General features: G+C 51.7%; 1 protein-coding gene across 1 annotated transcript; it reads left to right on the top strand.

Moving 5' to 3' along the window:
• Positions 1–4,023: 4,023 nt before the first annotated feature.
• On the top strand, positions 4,024–18,901 carry CLEC20A (C-type lectin domain containing 20A). Its single transcript, XM_033092545.1, has 8 exons — positions 4,024–4,159; positions 6,333–6,698; positions 8,248–8,313; positions 9,142–9,507; positions 10,466–10,558; positions 15,474–15,593; positions 16,327–16,412; positions 18,236–18,901. Exons 1-8 carry the CDS (start codon positions 4,120–4,122, stop codon positions 18,314–18,316), a joined length of 1,218 nt encoding a protein of 405 aa, XP_032948436.1. The 5' UTR covers positions 4,024–4,119; the 3' UTR covers positions 18,317–18,901.
• The last annotated feature ends 129 nt before the right edge of the window (positions 18,902–19,030 follow it).

The following is a 19,030-nucleotide window of genomic DNA, read 5'->3' as shown; positions in this document are numbered from 1 at the left end:
GGGAGGAGACCGCACTGCCAGCCTGGTCAGTCAGATTCCTCTTGCTGACCTCAGTCAGTAACCCGACCCGGCCACTTCCTGCTGCTCCTGCCAGAACCCAGTCCCCCCACAGACATTCTACTGGCCTTTTCTCTGGCCTTCCGCTTGGTTACCTGTATTAGGGTTCACCAGAGAAACAACAGAATCAATAGGAGCTCGCTCTGTCTGTCTGTCTATCATCTATCGATTTCTTTTAAGGAATTGGCTTACGTGATTATGGAGGCGAATGTGCCACCTGCAGGCTGGAGACCCAGGAAAGCCAATGGTGTAGGTTCCAGTCCACATACAGAGGAGGAAGTCCCAGTTCTAAAAGAGTCAGACAGTGAGAAAGAATTAATTCTGCTCAATTCCTCAACTGATTGGATGAGGCCCACCCACTGGGGAGGGCAATCTGCTTTACTCAGCTTACCTATTTAAATGTTACTGTCATCCAGAAACACCTGTACAGACACCCGAGAATAATGTTTAACCAAGCATCTGGACACCGTGTGGCCCAGTCAGCTTGACATGTAAAATTAACTATGACATTACCTGTCTCTCCTGCCTTCTTGACGCATCATGTCATCTTCTGGAGCACAGCTCATTTCCTTCCTTCCGTCTCCCTCAGCTTCCAGACCACCACGGTAAAGTGAGTTGTAATCTCTTCGATGGTCTAGGGCAGGGGTGTCCAACCTGCGGCCCGATCCATTGTTAACTGACCCGTGGCAAATTCCAAAAATGTATTTAGTTTACTTCAATAAACCAGGTGAGGCAATACGTACTTCACCTCGAGGGAGTGGCCCGGCTGTTTGTGTATTTTACCGCATGTGGCCCTTGGTGAAAACTGTTGAAAAAAGTTTGGACACCCCTGGTCTATGGTCTTGCCTTTGATTTGTAAACACTGCAACACCTGTGCACAATAAAATGACGTGTGCCTGTATTTGTCTGTACCTTCCTGATCCCCCATTCTTCCAGGAGGGAATAACCTGTTTTTTAGGTTCCCTGGAACAACCCTCTACACCATGGCTGTTCCCTGTCTCCGCCCCGCTTCCAAGCTCATTCTCAGACCTGCTCTCAAGTGTGGAACCCCCAGCTCGAGCCCCAACCCAGCCCCCCAGTCTGTCGTCTCCTTGGGCCTGTCTGTGCAGCTTGGTTAAGGCCAGACAAGGGGGCAGGTCAGCCAGAGCTGCGTGGCCTTGTTTCCTTGTGGAAACAAGGTGGGATGGAAGGCCTTGTGGAAGGGCGGGATGGCTCAGGCATAAAGACACTGGGGTGTCCCATTGCTAAGGAGGGGCTTTGGTCACCCTGTAGAGAGGCTCTGGGTCCTTGGATTCTCTTGGTCAGTGATTATCTGGTGACACTGCTGGTCTTCTTCCCTGCAGGTGGAACTAGAATCAAGGGAAGTCACTGTAATAAAATAGCTAGTGTCCTAACCAAGCATTTCCAATGTTTATTTAATCCACACACCCACCCTAAGAGGTAGGCGCTATCATTATTCCTGGTTTACAGATGAAGAAACTGTTTAACTCAGAGCTTAACTTTTCTGAAGAGCCGGGTGGGGGAGCTAGGAAATGAACCCAGGCAGCCTGGCTACACAGCCAGCACTTTAATCCCCAGACGGCCTCAGCCACAGGCCAAGGACCCACCACCTTCCTGGCTTAGGGAGTGGAGGTGAGGGCTGCCCCCCACAGCAACCCAAGTCAGCATTTCTCACCTGACACTTGTAAAACTGGGGTGAACAACAGTATAAACAAGTCCACACGAGGCCTCATGGACAATGCAGATGTGGGGGCTCCATCCCTTCCCCCTTCGGACTCAGCAGCCCTGAGGTGAGGCCTCAACTAGCACAGGCCCCCTCGCTGGGAGCCCCACTGCTCTCCGCAGCGTGCAGGGGTGTAGAGGCTGCTGTTGCAGAACTTTTCCCTTGGGCAGAAATGGCCCCAAGAGGCACAAGTGACTGCACCAGGTCACGTCCACATCCATAAACTCATCAACAGTACATGATTCATTTCTTCGATAAATATGTGCCCGCTGCCAGCTCGCTGGACCTGTGTGCATGGCTGGGGCAAATGACCCATGTCTGTCAAAGACCCCAGACAGTCGGAGGCACTCGCTTTGCAGAACACCTGCCTGCTCCCAGGGGTGTTGAGAGCATGTCCCAGTAAAAATGCAAGTGTGGGAAGTGCAGCTTCCACTTTGGGGGTGCAGATCTGGTGGGTCTGGGAGAAAAGGTCTATATAGATTGTGGGAAAGTGAAAGCTGCAGACCTGTACCTGAGGGTGCAGTGTGTGCACGTGTGCGCGTGCGTGTGCGTGTGCGGGGAGAGGTAGAGAGTTTCCACAAGCCCTTTGCTTCCTGCAGCTCATGCAAACCAAGTGCTTGTTCCCGGGTCACTGAGGAAGCCTGCTGCTTCCGTCTCTCTGTCCCTTTTACCCTGCCCAGCGTTTCCTGACACTTCAGTGAAACTCACGCCCTGAGCAGGTCTGTCCCCTCATCACCAGCCCCGCCCGGGCATTGAAGATCACTGGGTACCAGACAAGGTCCTAGAGAGCAGTGGGATTCCTACGAGAAACACCACAGCAAGTCTTCCTAGCACACCCGTCATGCCCACCCTTTATCGGGAGGTTTTACGGGACTTGTTACAGGGTGAGGGCCTTGTGACCAAGGCTCAGCCCCTGCTCTCACGTCTCTCCAGAGAGAGGAGAAATGCATGTGGAATTTCAACCCAAGTGCCAAGAGCAGCCCTCAGGGACATGCTGTGCCTGACCCCAAGGTGGCAGAGGCCCCCACCCCCCCCACTGTACTGCCCCAAGTGGGCCTCTCCTCTCCCAAGGGAAGCTGGGGTGCCTAACAGGGCCCCTCAATCAAGACACGCGGGCATGTGGCTGAGTGGCCGAGTGGCCGAGTAACAGGGGTGGTGTTTTCCAGGCCGGGACTATCGGATTCTCTTCTGTCCCCAGGGAGTGGCCCTGCGAGGCCCCGGCACAAACGGGGAGTGTTACTGGGATGAAGTCATCTGAGGCCGCTCGCACAGAATATCGTAGCCGGACACTACTGTGGGAGCATTAACAATATTTTCCTCATTTCTTTGCCTTTTCAGAGGGTCGGTTTGCCCTTTCCTCTGGGGGGAAGGGGAGGAAGGGTGTGAAGGATGGAGGGCAAAAAAAGAGTCTTCCAGGCTTTGGTTTCCAAAAGCTTAGCCCTCAGGGGAATGGAGAGAGCTCAGGGCATAAACAGGATGTTGGGAGGGAAATAGGGTAGGAGGCAGTGGGGGAGAGGGAGATGGAGAGAGGGAGGGAGGAAGGGAGGGAGGGAGGGAGGAAGGGAGGGGGAGAGAGAGTAAGAGAGAGTTCAAGTCAGCCAGAGAGCAGTCCTTGGTTCCCCAGAGAAAGTGCCTTGGTCTCTGGTCCTGCTTCATCAGGGAACCAGAGCCTAGACCTGTTGGGGGGCGGGGGGCTCTGACCTCACTGACTTAGGACAAGTTGGGAGCCTGTCACCTCCCCACCTTATGTTTTCCAGTGACCTGAGTTTGAATTGCTGCCCTGCTACTTCCTCCCACATCTTGAGCAAGTGCTTTCACTTCTCTGAGCCACAACTTTCTCACCTATAAAAGGGGGTTCATGATGGCCTCTCCTGGTGGTGTGGTTGCTGTGAGTGTGGGCAGGGAGGCGAGCCCAGCAAAGCCTGGCCCACACATGCCAGTGTCTTCTCCCTCCCCAGACCCCCTTTCCTCTCCTTCCACTCCTGCTGCATGAGCCCCAGGGCCCTAACCCTGCCGGCCCTCTGCCACCCAGCTACCCGTGTCCCCAGCAGCCAGGCCCAGGGCTGGGCTCCCCTCCCATGTCTGCTCATCTGCGATCTGATCCCTGCTGCCTTCCCTGTAACTTGCAGGAAGACAGAGATCTTTTCTGCTTTATTCTGGCTGCACTGTGGCTGCACGCAGTAGGCACTGAACAAGTATTGATTTAGTAAAATCTGTCAGTAAAAGTTTGGGTAGGAAAAAGGAGGAGAGTGGAGAACAAGGAAGGACCAGAAAACCGGGCGTAGCCTCTGCCAGAGGTGAGGAGCCTTTCCACCGGCCACCGGTCGTGTGCTGCAGCCATGCTGGCCCTGGGACTGCAGGCCTGCCTCTGCTTAGCAGGTAAGGCCACTGCCTGCTGGCAGGAGGGCACTGGGCTCCGGGCATGCCCAGGGCTCCGGTCTCCGGAGAGGGTCTTTCCCCTGAGGTTCCCAGATTTTGAGGTTAAGGGGAAACAAACTGGGAAAAAACTTTTTTTCAAATGTCAGTCCTGGTGACAGAAGCCTCCCCTCCTCTCACCAAATCCAGGGGCCCAGGGTCCAGAACCCAGTTTGCTGTTCTGCACATCATTTCACTCATTCATTTCCTTATTTACGCATCTAACCAGCAAGTCTTTAGTAGGTGCCTAGCAGGTGCCTGTCAGAAATGGTCCCTGACTGTACTGAGCTTACAAGCTAGTGAGGGTTAAAGACGATAGTAAATAAAGAAGATAGTAAATAAAATCATTGCAGAATGTGACAAGTGAAGAGGAGGAAATACTCAGGGTGGGGGGGGTCACAGGGAGAGGCATGGAGGGGGCTCTTTAGGTCAAGTTGGCAGGGACGGTTCTCTGAGGAAGGGAGATTGGGGCTGAGTCTAAGAGGGAAATGAGGGAAATCCAAGAGGATGGTGACTTGGAAAAGTTCAAGGTTCAAGATACACAATGGCTCCAGAGCTGACAGGATTCACTGCGTGACTGAATGACAAGAAGGAGAGAAAGGGAGGGACCAGAGGTGACGCCTGGGTTGGGGCTGGCTGGAGACGCTGGAGGACAGGTGCCATTTAATGAGCTGGGGGTCTAGGACACAGAAGACTGGCAGGGTGACTCTATGTGACGTACGGAACGGCAGCCAGACAAACACACGGAGGTCAGTGCTGGACGCCTCAGGACAGTGATCAAATCCAGAAGATCGGCTGGGCGACAGGGTTTGTCCAATGGTAGCCTGTGACCCATTAGATCCTAAAATCAGTATAGTGGGCCACAGTCAGTGATATGAAAAAAACAGGGGTAACAAAGGTCCAGGTGAATCACACATCATAAGAAAGAGTCGTATGTTTTCCTATTGCCTTTCCCGGGCACAGGGATCCTTCAGCTCCAGACAGCGTTTTCCTCTGGTGGGTGAGAGGAGTTTCCGGCTTCTGGGCCAGTGCTTGTGGGTCCTTTTCCCCGTCCTCCCACACTGTGCCCCGCTCTTCTCAGTTTCCTCTCCTCGGGCATCTGGGGTGAGGCTGGCTGGTAAGGCCTGGGACCCCCAAGGTCCTGGCCCCAGGCCCTTCATCCCTCTGCACAGCAGGGCCTGGGCCGAGCTGAGTAGCCCCCGACCAGCCCTTGTTTGCTGGGACCCCGGCAAGGACACGGAGTCAGCAAGGAAGGAAGTGGACATTCAGGTCCTGGGGCTCGGGGCTGGTCCCCAGAAGTTTGACTTGTTCATGAGTTTGTTCGTTCATTCACTCACTCATTCCTTCCTTTTCAGCACATCGAGCCCTTCTGATGTGCTGGGCGCTGGGAATAGAATGATGAATACAGCTTGTTCTTTGCTCCAAAGTTGCCTGGACCTAGTGGTAGAGACACAAAAGCAAAAAGGTCCTTTCCCCGGAGCTTTTAGAAAATTCTGGTGCTGGTCCCAGCAAATCCAGACCCTGAGCATGGGTGTATTTGAAAGGCTTCCCAGCGGTGACTCAAACGTGCAGCCTGTTCTGAGCCCCTGGCGCCCATGTCCGGGCAGTACCATGTGATAACTAAGGGCCTGGGAACCCCATGCACAGTCCCTGGGTCCTGGCTCTACCCCTTCCCCCTGGGTGGGCTTTGCCAAGTCACTTAACTCTCTGTGACTTGGTTTCCTCAGTTATCCCACAGGCATGGTGACAGGGCTGTTGGAAGGACTGAATCAGCTAAGGGCACATCACAAGCGATCAGGAAACACCACCTACTGTTATCAACACTAACAAAGCTGCACTGCAGCATGCAGGCAGGGCACCTACCAAAATGGGGCAGAGGGGTGAGGCGTGAGCTGGCAAAGGGAAGCGGGAGATGAGGGCATTAAGGGAGCAGGTGGGGGCTGCCAGTCCTTCAGGCCAAAGCAGCAGCTTGTGCAAAGGCTTGGAGGCAGAGCTGTGAGCAACTGGAGGGCCAGCGGTGAGGGGCCGGGCGGGAGAGAAGAGGCTAGGGAGGCGGCCTGTGGCGTGACTGACAGCTCTTCGGGGACCAGGACGCGGGGTGGAGGTGGCCATACAGTGACAGCCTTTCTTCCCCCAGCCCTGCAGCTGGCGAGCAGTGGCAAGACCTTCCAAAGGGTGGAGGAGGAGCGGAGCTGGCTGGGGGCCCTGCAGTACTGCCGGCAGCACCACACGGACCTGGCCGACCTTCAGAGTGTCAACAGCCCGAGCGCCATCAGCAGCCTCTACTTTCTCACCAGAAGCACGGAGGCGTGGATCGGCCTCTTCTTTGACGTGCGCATCCATGGCCTAGGCTGGTCCAGCGGCTCCGTCTTCACCACCCCCAAGTGGAGCGTGCTGCCCGTTTTCAAGGAGGGCATCTGCGCCACGCTCTATTCCGTGACCGTTGTCCCCAGCCTGGGGGCCGCCTCGTGCACAGCGCAGAAGCCCTTCATCTGCTACGATGGTGTGTTCAGAGGCCTGTTCGGGCCTGGTCTTCACCCAGGATTGCTTTTCAAGAGCAAATGAGAACGAGAGAACTCACCAGCCCGTGTCTTTCAAGGATGGCTGACTGTTATCTTAGCCCGTTTTTCCTACATTCCTCTCGGGGGCCTTAGTTTCTATCTTCTCTGTCCCTCGTTCCCCAGAGTCCATCTAGAGAAATGGGGGTAAATCAGGGTCGAGAAAAAGCAAAATGTGGAATGTTCTACTATGTCCCCTCTTGCCAATTAAGGATTTAGGGGAAGAGGGAAAAGACAGGGAAGAAAAAGGGAAAGACAAGGGGGGGTTCAGTTGCATCTATGCAGAAATGGGAGAATTCAAGGTCCCTCGCCTTCTCAAAAAGCAGTGTGGTTTTGTGTCATGGGGGAGTGGGAGGTGGAACAGCCATTCTCTGGGAGAACCCCTGCTTCCAGGGAGGAAGTGGCTGCAGCCAGCTCCTGAGGGCACCTCCGCAGGAAATCCACCATCAGTACTCAAGGTACCTGGCACTGGGCAGCCTTGTCCCCCACGGCCCTCTCTCCCCAGGGGGCCCATGACAACAACCCTTGTCTGACATCATGCAGGGGATGGTTAAAGACCAGAGAGCATTTTCCTGGTAAAAAAAAAAAAAAAAAAAAAAAGTGCCAGTCTCTGGTTTCCTCTCCATTAGCCAAGGCCCAGCCCAACTCTGTACCACCGTAACTCCTCAAATAGAGGCACGGAGGACCAACCCGAAACGTCCCCCAATTCTCCACCACACTGTGCCTGTCACAGGGCCTTGAAATGTAGCACACGGTGGCTCTGCCTTGACCTCGGGGTTCCAAAGCCAGCAGGAGTGGCCGCCAGGGTGGGAGCCCTGCCAAGGACGGGCTGTGTGTGAGGTGTGTCTGAGGCCTCCACCCACACACCCTGTCCACCGCTGCACCCTCCTCCCTGGGGTCTGCCCGCCTACAGTCCCCTCTCTAGAGAGGGAACGTTCAAAAACCTCAGACCTCTTCACTGAAACACATTCAATAGGTCCCGTTAGCACTTAGCATCACATCCCTTTTGTACCAGTCAGGCCCTGCTTCATCTCTGTGGCCTCCTTTCCTATTTCTCTCCCTGTCCGCAAACCCACGCGGAGTCCCTTCCCTTCCCACCTTAGGAGCTTGGCCTTTGCCTGGCTGGGGTCTTCCTTCACGACCTCTTTGCAAGGCATGCTCCTTCTCATGTTCTGCTCAAGAGCAGGGGTACTGCTCATTTTATTTCTGCTGTTTTCCCAGCAGAAATAAGCATCTAGAATAGTCTAGAATAGCGTCTGCCATGTAATTGGAGAGCACACTCTCTCTCTCCTCTCTCTCTCTTCCCTCTCTTTTCCCCCCTCCCCTCCCTCTCCTGTCTGTCTGTCTGTCTGTCTAATGTAAGCAGGAACAAAGGAGCCTGTCTAACCTTGAGCAAGGCTTCTCCCAGATTCAACTCGGGGGTTCCTGGCACCTGCAGAGTATCCTGCCAGCCCTACTCCTGCCCACAACACATGGTCTGTTTCTGTTTTACAGACCCTGCTGAGGTGCATCGCGACCCCATGGAGCCCATTTTCAGCCTGACGCCCTCTCCAGAGCCAGGTACACACCTAACCAGACCAGCTGGTCACTACTCCTGGGTCCCCCCCCCCCCACTCCTCCACCTGGCTGAGGAATCCCCTGGCTTTGCCGCCCCCAGGTGAAAACCCCAGGAGAGCGTCAATGCATTTATTATTCCGAGAGAGAGGTGACTGGATCAGGGTCTCCAATCACAGTGGCAGAGCCCAGGCTGCAGCCCCGCTGTTCCGAAGCCCCCACCTCAGTGTCTGGTCCACAGCCCAGGCCCCTCTATCTGGATTATCACTGCCCTGGTATTTAAAAAAAAAAAATTTCCCTTCCTGTCTGGTGTAGAGGGATTCCATGGCAGGCAAAGTACACTCCTCCATCGACCTGCTTTGTGGGATTGATTTCCTGCATGCTACGGACTATGGGGGTGCAAAGTGACAACGAGTCTTCCGCGGCAGGCAGACCTGCATCTGACCCTCACCTTGCTACTTCATATGGGAGTTTGGGCAAGTCATCAACCCCCGGAGCCTTTGTAAGCTCCTCTGTGAAGTCAGTCTGAGCATCTACTTCTCAGGATGACAGCGGGGATTTGCAAAGATGACGGATGCCACACGCCCAGCTCAGGTTTACATAGGGAAAACAAGGGAAATGTCAGGCAAATCCTGATGGGCCTCGGTCTTGTGTCAGAGAGTCTGCGAGGCCCCATTTGTATCTGAGGATGTGACTCCCAATTCTGCAAACAGAGGTTTTTCCTTCCTCAGGTCTCTGCACTCGCTGCCTCAGGTGGTGCCAAATCCCATCCTCCCCAAACTTATGTCGTTTCGAATCACCGATGTGTGTGGCCTCTCTGTTCTCTGCCCCTAGCTGAGGTCCAGATTGGCAGATTGACCTTTCGGCGATTTGACCACAGAATGACATGGATGGCAGCCCTGGGCTACTGCCGCAGCCACCACACGGACCTGGCCGACCTGCAGACGCTGACTGACCAGGGAGGCAAGGAAGCCTTGAAGTCCATCACCAGCGAGACTGAGGCCTGGATTGGCCTCTACTTCGACGCAGCCTCTAGGTCTCTGAGCTGGTCCAGTGGCTTGGGTGCCAGCATTCCCACCTGGCTGCAGGTGCCCAAGTTCGGGGTAGGATTGTGTGCAGGACTCCGCACCTACGTCAACTACTCCCCCAGAGTCTATTCAGTGGTGTGCTCCTCCCTGCAGCCCTTCATCTGCTTCTATGGTACGTGGCCGTCCTTCCTGCTGGCCCTCGGCAAGGCTAGAACGGGATGGGACATGGGTTTGCTTAGCCGCGGGAAACACTGAGGATAGACCTGAGGACACACTTCCCCGACTCAGGGTAACTGATTCTGGAGCAGTGTTTAATTCGGGGGATCTTTAAAGAATGGAATGGGCCCCATCCAGCCTTGGGGCATTAGCAACTAGCAATAGGAATTAGTTGCTGGGCAATGAGTGGTTGAAAGCGTGGGCTCTAGAATCAGACAGACTTTATCACTTGCTAGAAAAAAGGTGGGCAGCGTCTCTGAGCCCCCTTTCCACTTCCAGAAAATAGATTTAACAAAGTGGGAGTGATGATACCCAACTCATAGGACAGCTTTGAAGACTGAATGAGGATTACAGGAAGGACCTAGCAGAGGCCCTGGCACCCGACAGATGTTAGCTATTGTCGTTGTTACTGTCACTATGAATGCATGGGAGCCAGAGGCCACCCTGCTTATTTTGAATGCTATGAATAATGTCTCCTCAGCAATGTCTCCTCTCTCCTTTTCGTCACTCCTTCCTTGCTTCCTTTTTGTAACAGCTTTGTTGTGATATAATTCACATACCTTAACATTCACTCTTTTGAAGGGTCTGACTCGGTGGGTTTTAGTACACTCACAGGGTTGTCCAATCAGCACTACTGTCTAAATTTAGGACATTTTTTTTTCACCTCCAAAAGAAACTCCTTATTCTGTAAAATAAGAATGATGGTTCCTCACCTGAAGAGCTGTTGTGAGGAACAGAGATTGTGACAGCACCTCTCTGGGGTTGGCATGGGCGGGTATACAATACATGCGTCCTCCTGAATTTGGTTACTTCAACGGAGGCCGGCCCAGCAGTGCCTGGTGGGACTTCTCCCAGGCCCAGTAGGTGTGACAGAGCTGTGTCCCCTCATGCTCACTCTGCGTGTTTACCTGCAGACCCCTCCATCGGACACCGGCAGTCGGAAGCACTCCCTCTGCTCGTCAATACTCCCTCCTTGGAAGTTACGACGGGGATGACACCCCAGCCAGGTGCACGCCTCTGTTTTCTCTCGTATGGGTGCTTTGAGCCAGTGCTTGGTAGGATCTTGGGGTCTTCAGGGCCTGGGAGGTGGAAGAGGGTGTCCCACAAGCAGCAGCACAGGGTCGGCCCCATGGGTCCTCTGAGAAGGGCCAGAAAAGAGGTGAGCCAACGTGGGTGGCAGCCAAGGGCCATTTTCATAGACAGGGAGTGCCCCCCACACTGCTGGGCTGGCTGGGGTTGGGAGAAGGAGGACTCCATCACCAGCAACCTCCCTCCTTGAACTGGGCCACTGAACATATAGTTCCAGGACCAGGAGACCCAAGAGAAGCAGGCTGTGCAGTCTCTCAGGAGAGGTGACCTGGACCCGGCCTGAGAGACGGGAGGATGCTGAGCAGAAAAAGCACCAGAGAGGCCTTTGAGGTTGGGTATGCTGAGAGGGAAGCACAGTAGAGGTGCCTGTTGAATCCCGTCTTATGCTGGGCTCCTCGGAGAGAAGATGAAGGCTGAGTTGTGGGGACCACGTGTAGGGACATGGCTGGGAATGACAGCAATAGCGTTCCTTGAGCATTTTTAAATTCCTGAAACATCTTCACCGTTATTATCTCATTTTGCTTCCCATGAGTTCTGAAGCTGACAAGGCTGATGAAGGGCCCATGACAGGTCTGGCTTCTTTACAGATTCCTATGTCACACAAAGAAAGGTCTGATTGCCTTTTTTGGAGGACACGGAGAAATGAGGTGGACTTGCTCACAGAGCTTCATTAATTCCGGGAACACAAAAGAAAGGCAGGGCCCCTTGTGAAGGAGCTTCCAGACAGATGGGAAGGGAGCTGGTAAAAGCTGGTATTGCCTGTGAAGTCACAGGCATGGTGGGGTCACAGCACAGGCGAGGGGCTTGTCCCAGCTCCTGTAATCACGTGAGGATTTCCTGGAGGAGCTGATTTTGAATGATGAAGAAGAGGTAGCTTGCAATGGACAGTGGACGGGGGCTAAGTGGGGGCTTGCAGGTGGGAGCTGCAGGTAGGTTGGGGGTGCTGAGCAGGGAGGCCCAGATCGTGCAGGACGGTGCTAAGGAAGGCGGCCCTACCCTGAAGGGAACGACGCCAGGGCCCCGTCTGTGGTCAGATTTGGTTTGGGAGGGGCGGAGGAGCCTGTGTTCGTCCCATCTAAGGTTTAACTGAGCACCTGTCCGGCTGCCCCTGGCACGCTGGCCACCGCTTCAGGAGGCCCTCCTTGCTTACGTGTCACAATGTCTGTGCAGGGCCTCTGGGGGCCACAGACGGACGTAGGGTCCCTTCCTGGCCACTCAGCATCACTGGCTGGTGTCCTGGCCCCACGTGGGGTGCAGCGGGTACCTACGGAAGCCCCTCTCCTGCCATAGGAACCAGCGCCCACCTGGGTCACACCACAGCCCGCCGGGCTCGACCCCCAGTCTTGCTGCTCCAGCGCCCCCTGCGGAGCCTCTAGGAAATGGCCGGGCGCCCGCTGGCCTCTACTTTGAGCCCCGCTGTCGTCCCCACGCCCCCGGGGGACCCTGTGACTGAGGGCAAGCCCGTGACTCTGCGGGAGGCCCTGGCGGGGCTCCCCCAGGCGGTGCCTCAGTTTCCCCCAGGATGGTGTCACCCTCTTTGTGGGTCACTTACCTCTCCGGTCCCAGGCTCTGAGCCTTGAGGAGCTTTTGGGCCGGAAGACAGCGCCTCAGAGACTTTGGGTTCTGGGCGCCATGCTGGGCCGAACCGTGGCGCGCCCTGCGCCCTGCGTGGGCAGCCCCGTGCCGGCCGCGCCCGCCGCCCGGAGACTCCTGGGAGCCGGAGACCCCCACCCCGGCTGCAGGCGAGGGTTGTGGGTGAGTAGGTGGGGGTGTGCTGGGCCAGCCTCCCGCTCCTGGCTGCTTTCCAGTCCACTCCACGGGGGGCTGCCGGCCAGTTCCCCCTCCCAGCCTCCGGATGATAAGCTAGGATGGGCCGGCTAGGGGAGAAACAGTCTACTTGGCTGCAGAAGACTGACGGCCCAGGGTTGGGGCTCTACTGTAATACCGTGTTTCCCCGAAAAGAAGACCGGGTCTTACATTCATTTTTGCTCCAAAAGACGCAGTAGAGCTTGTGTTCAGGGGCTGTCATCCTGAAAAGTCATGCTAGGGCTTATTTTGAGGGTAGGTCCTCTTTTTGGGGAAACACGGTACTTACTGTGTGTCCTGAGGCAAGTTTCCGCAACAAAGGGTGGTTACTACCATTCGAAGCTCAATTCACTAGTGCCGTGATTAGTGATGTATTCCGTCTCCCGTCCTTACCTGTTGGGTAGACAGGACTGGCCCTCATTCTCATTTTAATAGTTATAAATGATGATGACTGATCACAGTTATGAATTAGTGAGACTGCAGGACCTCACAGGGCAGGGTGCTTTATGCCTCTGTGTACCTTTTCCAGGCCCAGAATTGTGTTTTTCACTATTGTGTTGGTAGATGATTTAATTCAATGGTCTCATTCCCTGAGTACCTGTTTTGAACAAGGCTTTGAACCTGGGCACCACGGTGAACCAGACCTGTTGCCCGTGTTTAAAAGAGCTTAGTCTAACAGGGACTCAGAGAGAACCAGGACAGTTCGGTAAGTGCGGCACCAGAAGTGGGAACCAAGAGCCTGGGCAGGAAAGGGTCTCGTGCATTCTACCTGGAAAGGTGGTACCGTAGTCCTCTCTTATCCATGGTTTCACTTTCCTTTCAGTTTCAGTTACCTGTGGTCAACCACAGTCCAAAAATATTAAATGGAAAATTCCAGAAGTAAACCATTCCTAAGTTTTAAATTTTGCGTCTGAGGAGCATGATGAAATCGTAGCCTGTCCCACTCTGCCCACACTGGACAGGCTGCCTGCCCTGAGAGAGAAAGAGAGGGCATCCTTATAACTTTTAGTACAGTATAGACTGTTAAAATTGTTTTATTAGTTGCTGTTGATAATCCCTTACTGTGCCTAATATTTAAACTTTATTATAGGTGTCTATGTATAGGAAAACATACAGTGTATGTATAGGGTTCAGTACTACCGCAGTTTCAGGCATTCACAGAGTATCTTGGAACTGATCCCCCGTGGATAAGGGAGGACTGCTGTAATTGGACAAAAGGTAATGGCGGATTTCAGCAGGCAGCCGAACCTAGAAAGTTCTTCCTGACAGAGGGCTCAGCAAGGGCAAAGACAGGTGGATGTGCAAGTGTGTAGTTTGGCAACGACAAGCCGTCTAATGTGACCGGAGTGTTAAGTCACATATTTGGGAGGGAGTGGCAAGGAACGAGGGGAAAAGAGTGCGTAAACTAGGTCCAAATGCTGAATGAAGCCCCCAATCCTGTAGTCATTGGTGGAGCCATCGGAGATTTTTGGCAAGTGCGCAAAATGCTCAGGTCTGTACTTAATTGAAGCAAGGTGTGAGAATGACACGGGACAATGCCTGTACCAGGTAGCAAAAGGTAAAAAGCATGATTCAACATCACACGTGTTCTGCAGTCACAACAAGGTGGAAAGGAAACACCAACGTAGCTTAGGAAAAGAGATTGGGAGGAAATTTGTGAAAATGTTCACAGTGGTTATATGCAGGTGATGAGATATGAGTGTTTTGGGAGTTTATAGATTTATTCATCTCATTAAAGAAATTTACAATGCTTGGGGTGGGGAAAGAAGAGGGCCTTTGGGGAGGAAGCCGACCAGGAAGGGTCTGTGTGGGGAAGGAAAGCCTGTGCCAGTCTGGCTGGGTGGAACCCAGGCCACATCTGGAGCAGCAGAACGAGAAGAGACGTGAGGGAATTGATTTTACATCATTTGCAAGTGACGTTAATTGAAGAAATATAAATACAAACACATTTTTAAAAAATGCTCAGCTTTGTTCACTGAATGACAGAAATGCAAATTAAAAAGCCAGATGCAGTTTTAAAATTTATTTTTCTTTACTTACCAGTTTGGCAAAGATTTAAAGGGGGTGCTAAAGCTGACAAGAATGTGGGAAAATCAGCCTGGCAATGTGCGTCACTTCTGAAATGTGCACGGCCATCACACAGAGGTCTACCCTCGGACAAGTATTAAGGAAATAATAGCACAAGGCGCACACATATATACGCATCCTCCACTCACAAGGTTATTGGTTGCAGCGTTGTTTATTCCAGTGTAAAATCAGGCAAGCTAATGGTCAGTAAAAGCAGATCAGTCAAATAAGTTCTGGCACATTCAATGAAGTACTATGCAGCCTTTAAAGAGAATAAGGTCGATTTTTACGCAAATTAAAAGATTCAAGTTAACAGTGGTTGTCTCTGGGTCAGGGCAGGGGATATTTTGCTCAAGTCGTCTACCATCATATAGCACAAAAACAATAGGGTTATTTCCATATTTGACCAAAAAAAGGCATCTGCAAGGCACTCGCAGGACTTGGGTGACTGAACCTGAGAGCAAGTGAGAGGGAGTAAGGGGGCAGCTGAGGGACGCTGGGGTCTCTGGCTGGAGCACCTCAGCAGATGGGCAGCCATCTGGGGGAGAGGAGGTTGCTGGGGGGAGGCTGAGCTTGGTTTTGGAGGTGCTTCCTTTGGTGGAGATGTTGCGGGTCCCTGGCTGCCATGGTCGGGCTCTGTGTGGCTGGCAGACAACGTAAGGGGATTGGGCCTTGTGTGGTAGGAACTACTGATAGAACACATTTGGTGCTGAGGAGAAATCTCCTAACTGCCCAAGCCCCCCAAATCCTGTATCAGGGACCCTTTGTGAGACATGATGGTGTAGCAACTGAAGGGCCGGGTACACGAGCCTGCGGGGGTCAGTCAAGGACTGGCAGGCACTGAGCGCCCCACCGGAATGGTACATGGCTGTGGCTGCTAGCGCAGGGGCAGTCACCAATCTCAGACCGCCTTGCTTCTGGCTGTCTTTGCAGTAACTCCTTTATTTTCCCCTCCTGTAGCTGTGCCCAGCGAAGGAACGGGCACTGGGGTGAGAGAGACAGCTACTGCCACTCAGGCCCCACATATGAGCGTGTCTAACCACCCAGAGTCTGAAGAACACACTCCAGCACCAGAATCAGGTAACTGCTTCTGATTACCACGTTCCCACTCTTATCAGACAGACAGTTCAATCTCGAAAGCACAGGGCCCCTGAGACCTGTTTGTGAAAGACAGCATGAAATGACGAGAAGGGAACAGGAACAGGAAGGAGGACGAGGGTCCTAGAGTTAGCTCCCGGGCTGCTGAAAGCTTAGGGAGCCAATTCCCTCACTTCCCCATCTCCGATTTCTCACCTGCAAAAGGGGAAGGTATAGTAAACACTGCTCACACCAGGGGGCAAACCACCCAGTGAGATAAGTACGCAAGGGTACTTTATCAACTATAACATGCTACACAGATACAAAGTAATCCTGTTAGGAGGTTGTAATTCCTGTCTGCTTATAGAGGCTCAGGGCCGCAGGCTGAGCTTGTTAACAGGCTCAGAGAACTTAGTTTCCTGGGTGGAATGGTGTGTGGCATCTACTTAATACGTTTATTAGAAGGAAAATACAGAAGAGAAACCGCTTGATGGGGGAGAAGCTCACCTTACCGTCCGTCATAGCTCTTTCCTTTCAGCCATGAGTTGGTTGGTCCTGATTCTGGCTGCACAGTCTCTTGTTCAGCAGTTGTTTTTCTTTTTTTTCCTTTTTGAAATCCTAAATCACCGTGTACCATTTGTGGTGTCCAGTGGGCACTCCTGACTGCTGAGAACTTGACGTTTTCAAAGGGCAGTAGGAGAATGTGCGCCGAACCAGGCAGCGCTTTGTTTTCCAGGGAAACTCTTTGGAATCCTGAAAGCAGATTTTATTGTCCCGGCTCTGACGGACCCAGAGGAGATGAAAGACCAGTTTTTGAGTGAGGTGAGACTTCTGCCTACCTCTAGTTTTGATTAGTCCGACGACTTGACAATGCAAGCAATATGGTCAACACCAGTATGCTCAGAGAAAAAGCTTTGAAAAATTAGCTCATCTTTACCCGTTGCCATCACTTTAGCTCATGGGGACGCGTTGGCTCATGTGCTGGGGATCTTTTCAGATCCTGTTCTTACTCTTTCCAACCTTTTCCTTCAGTTCCTTTTTCTTCAATCAAGACAACATGGTCAGAAGGACTTGAATTTGGGTCTTCGCTTTCCACTTAATAGTTGTGTGACCTTGGGCGAGTAACTTACTCTTTCTGAGCCTCGGTTTCCTCATGAATTAGGAACAACAGTACCTAACTTACATGGTTGGTATTATGATTAGATGAAACGTTCCATATAAAGTGCTTAGCAACTTGGCTCATATAAAATGCTCAGTAAACATAAACATTGGCTATCGTGATCATTATCAACATTGTTATTATTCTCAATGTACAGTTGTTCCAGGCTTTCTTTCTTTTCTTGTTCTTTGAAAGTATTGTGAGATGGGAGATTGTAAAGAAGAATTATTCCTAAAGATTACGACGAAAGCCTCAAGCTGATTTTCGAATATGGCCCAAGGGCTCATTTTTCAGTTATATCAGATAATCAGAGGATGTCAGACAATTCTTTATGGGTCATCTGGACCAAATCATAATTTTACAGACAAGGAAACAGACTGGATTTACCTGGTAGCTGATTGTAACTTACTTACAGGCCAAAGAAATAGCCAATAAGCAATTTGCTAAAATCTCACAAACCCAGGTTTCTAGAAAGAACGGAGTGTGTGTGTGTGTGTGTGTGTGTGTGTGTGTGTGTGTGTCTGTCTGTGTGTACGCGCGTGTGCGCACATGCCAGCAGCACAGAAGGGAGTGGTGAGTTTTGCTCTTGAAGGAAGAACAGGTGCAAATGATGCAACTCAGCATCTGATAAATTTTTAAGTAAAAGTTCAAGTAGTAAGACTGCAGTGCTGAGTATCAGGTCTACCAAAGTCAAGGACATTTTTGGCGGTGAGGCGACCAGACCAGAAGCCAGTAACAGGAAAACTGGGGTCAAAATGAGGAAGTCCATCTTCTGGTCCCCTTTGTGGGAATGTGTCTATCCCATATTCATGGAGAGAATTTCTACCCCACAGATTGAAAGATGGGATTGCTGGGGACAAGCTGAGTGTGGGGGAAGGTAGACTATACATCATCAGTTTTAGCAGCATTTAAAATTCCAAATGGAAGGAAAAGAAACACCTGTAGCCAATGTGTCTCTGGGTTCCAGGGACAGGGACAAAGAAACGCTGTCACAGTCACACACAGTGCCAAGAGCGCCATACGGACTTACGGCTGTTAACCCTGGCTGAAGTTGGAATCACCTGGGGAAGTTAAAAAAAACAACCAAAAAACCCCTGACCACCTGCCCGCAACCCTTCCGAGATTCCATTGAATTGTTCCAGGTGGAACTCAAGGGCACCCCGCTCTCTTTTTTTTAAGTCGTGCAGTGATTCTGAGGAACAGTCAGGGGTGAAGCAACTTAAGTCATTTATTTTAGTCTCCTTTGTCACCAGACTTTCTTTTCGGCTGGGGGGTGGGAGTGCGAGGTGGTGGCGGCGGCCTAACAACATTGATTCATGTACTTTCCCATTGGTGAAGGTGCTCATGACAAAAGGCAGGCAGCTGGAGGGAGGCTAAGAAAAAGAGAGGGTACGGCGGACATAAGGGGTGATGGGTGGACAGTTTAGGACTGAGCTGATGAGGTCACAAGACAGTGTCAATAGTTTCTCTCTTTTTGATGTTTCAGATCCAAGAAGTCTTAAAGGTAACATTAGGTCATGAGCAATTCAGACTGAAATGGGTCGGCTTTGAAGTCAACAAAAAATAGCGCAAGTCTACTGATCTGGAGACTCCTCCTCACACAACTTACGATTTTGAGTGAATTGTAGTATTGCAATTCCTGGTAGATGAGAATTAGAAATAACTCCAGCTATGTGAAGAGGTTAACTGGTGGAATTTCAGACCTACACCCAACACAAAAGAAAACTACGTATGCAACCTGCATCCCTGGATTTTATAGAATGAAATAGGTAAGCAGGAGAAGATGGAGTTATTAGGGAACAATAACCGTGAGAATGACAAGCAAACACGAACCAAAAAAAAAAGAAACCCCAACGAAACAACAAAAATCCTGAAACAAACCCCATTAATCTCTCTGGGGAATTCAGAGAGAACAGTAGTAGTCTGAGAAGCTAAGTGGGGTCTTACTTCCAAATAAAGTGGACACTTTCTTTATCAGCAACAAGTTACAGTGATTTCAAATTCTCGGTAATGAGGAGCTCTCTAAGGGTGTTTTCACAATACAATATATGTAAATGCTAGCTATTTGTCCTACATCTAAATATTTCTTACCTGGAAGTTGGGAAATCATAAGACATTGTTCTTAATGTTAAAATACACCTTCAGAATAATGTCCCTGCAAACATTTTCTTTCTGGTTTTTCTCCAAGTATCCTAATCAGCCAGATACACGCTAAAAGTAAGAGAGTACTATGTCAAATACAGTAGCAACTTTAGTCTGAAATGTTTAAAGTTAAAGTTTA

Source organism: Rhinolophus ferrumequinum, chromosome 22 (genome assembly GCF_004115265.2).
Source record: "Rhinolophus ferrumequinum isolate MPI-CBG mRhiFer1 chromosome 22, mRhiFer1_v1.p, whole genome shotgun sequence".
In the NCBI taxonomy this organism is placed as follows: Eukaryota; Metazoa; Chordata; class Mammalia; order Chiroptera; family Rhinolophidae; genus Rhinolophus; species Rhinolophus ferrumequinum.
This window is presented reverse-complemented; position numbering and strand designations above follow the sequence as displayed.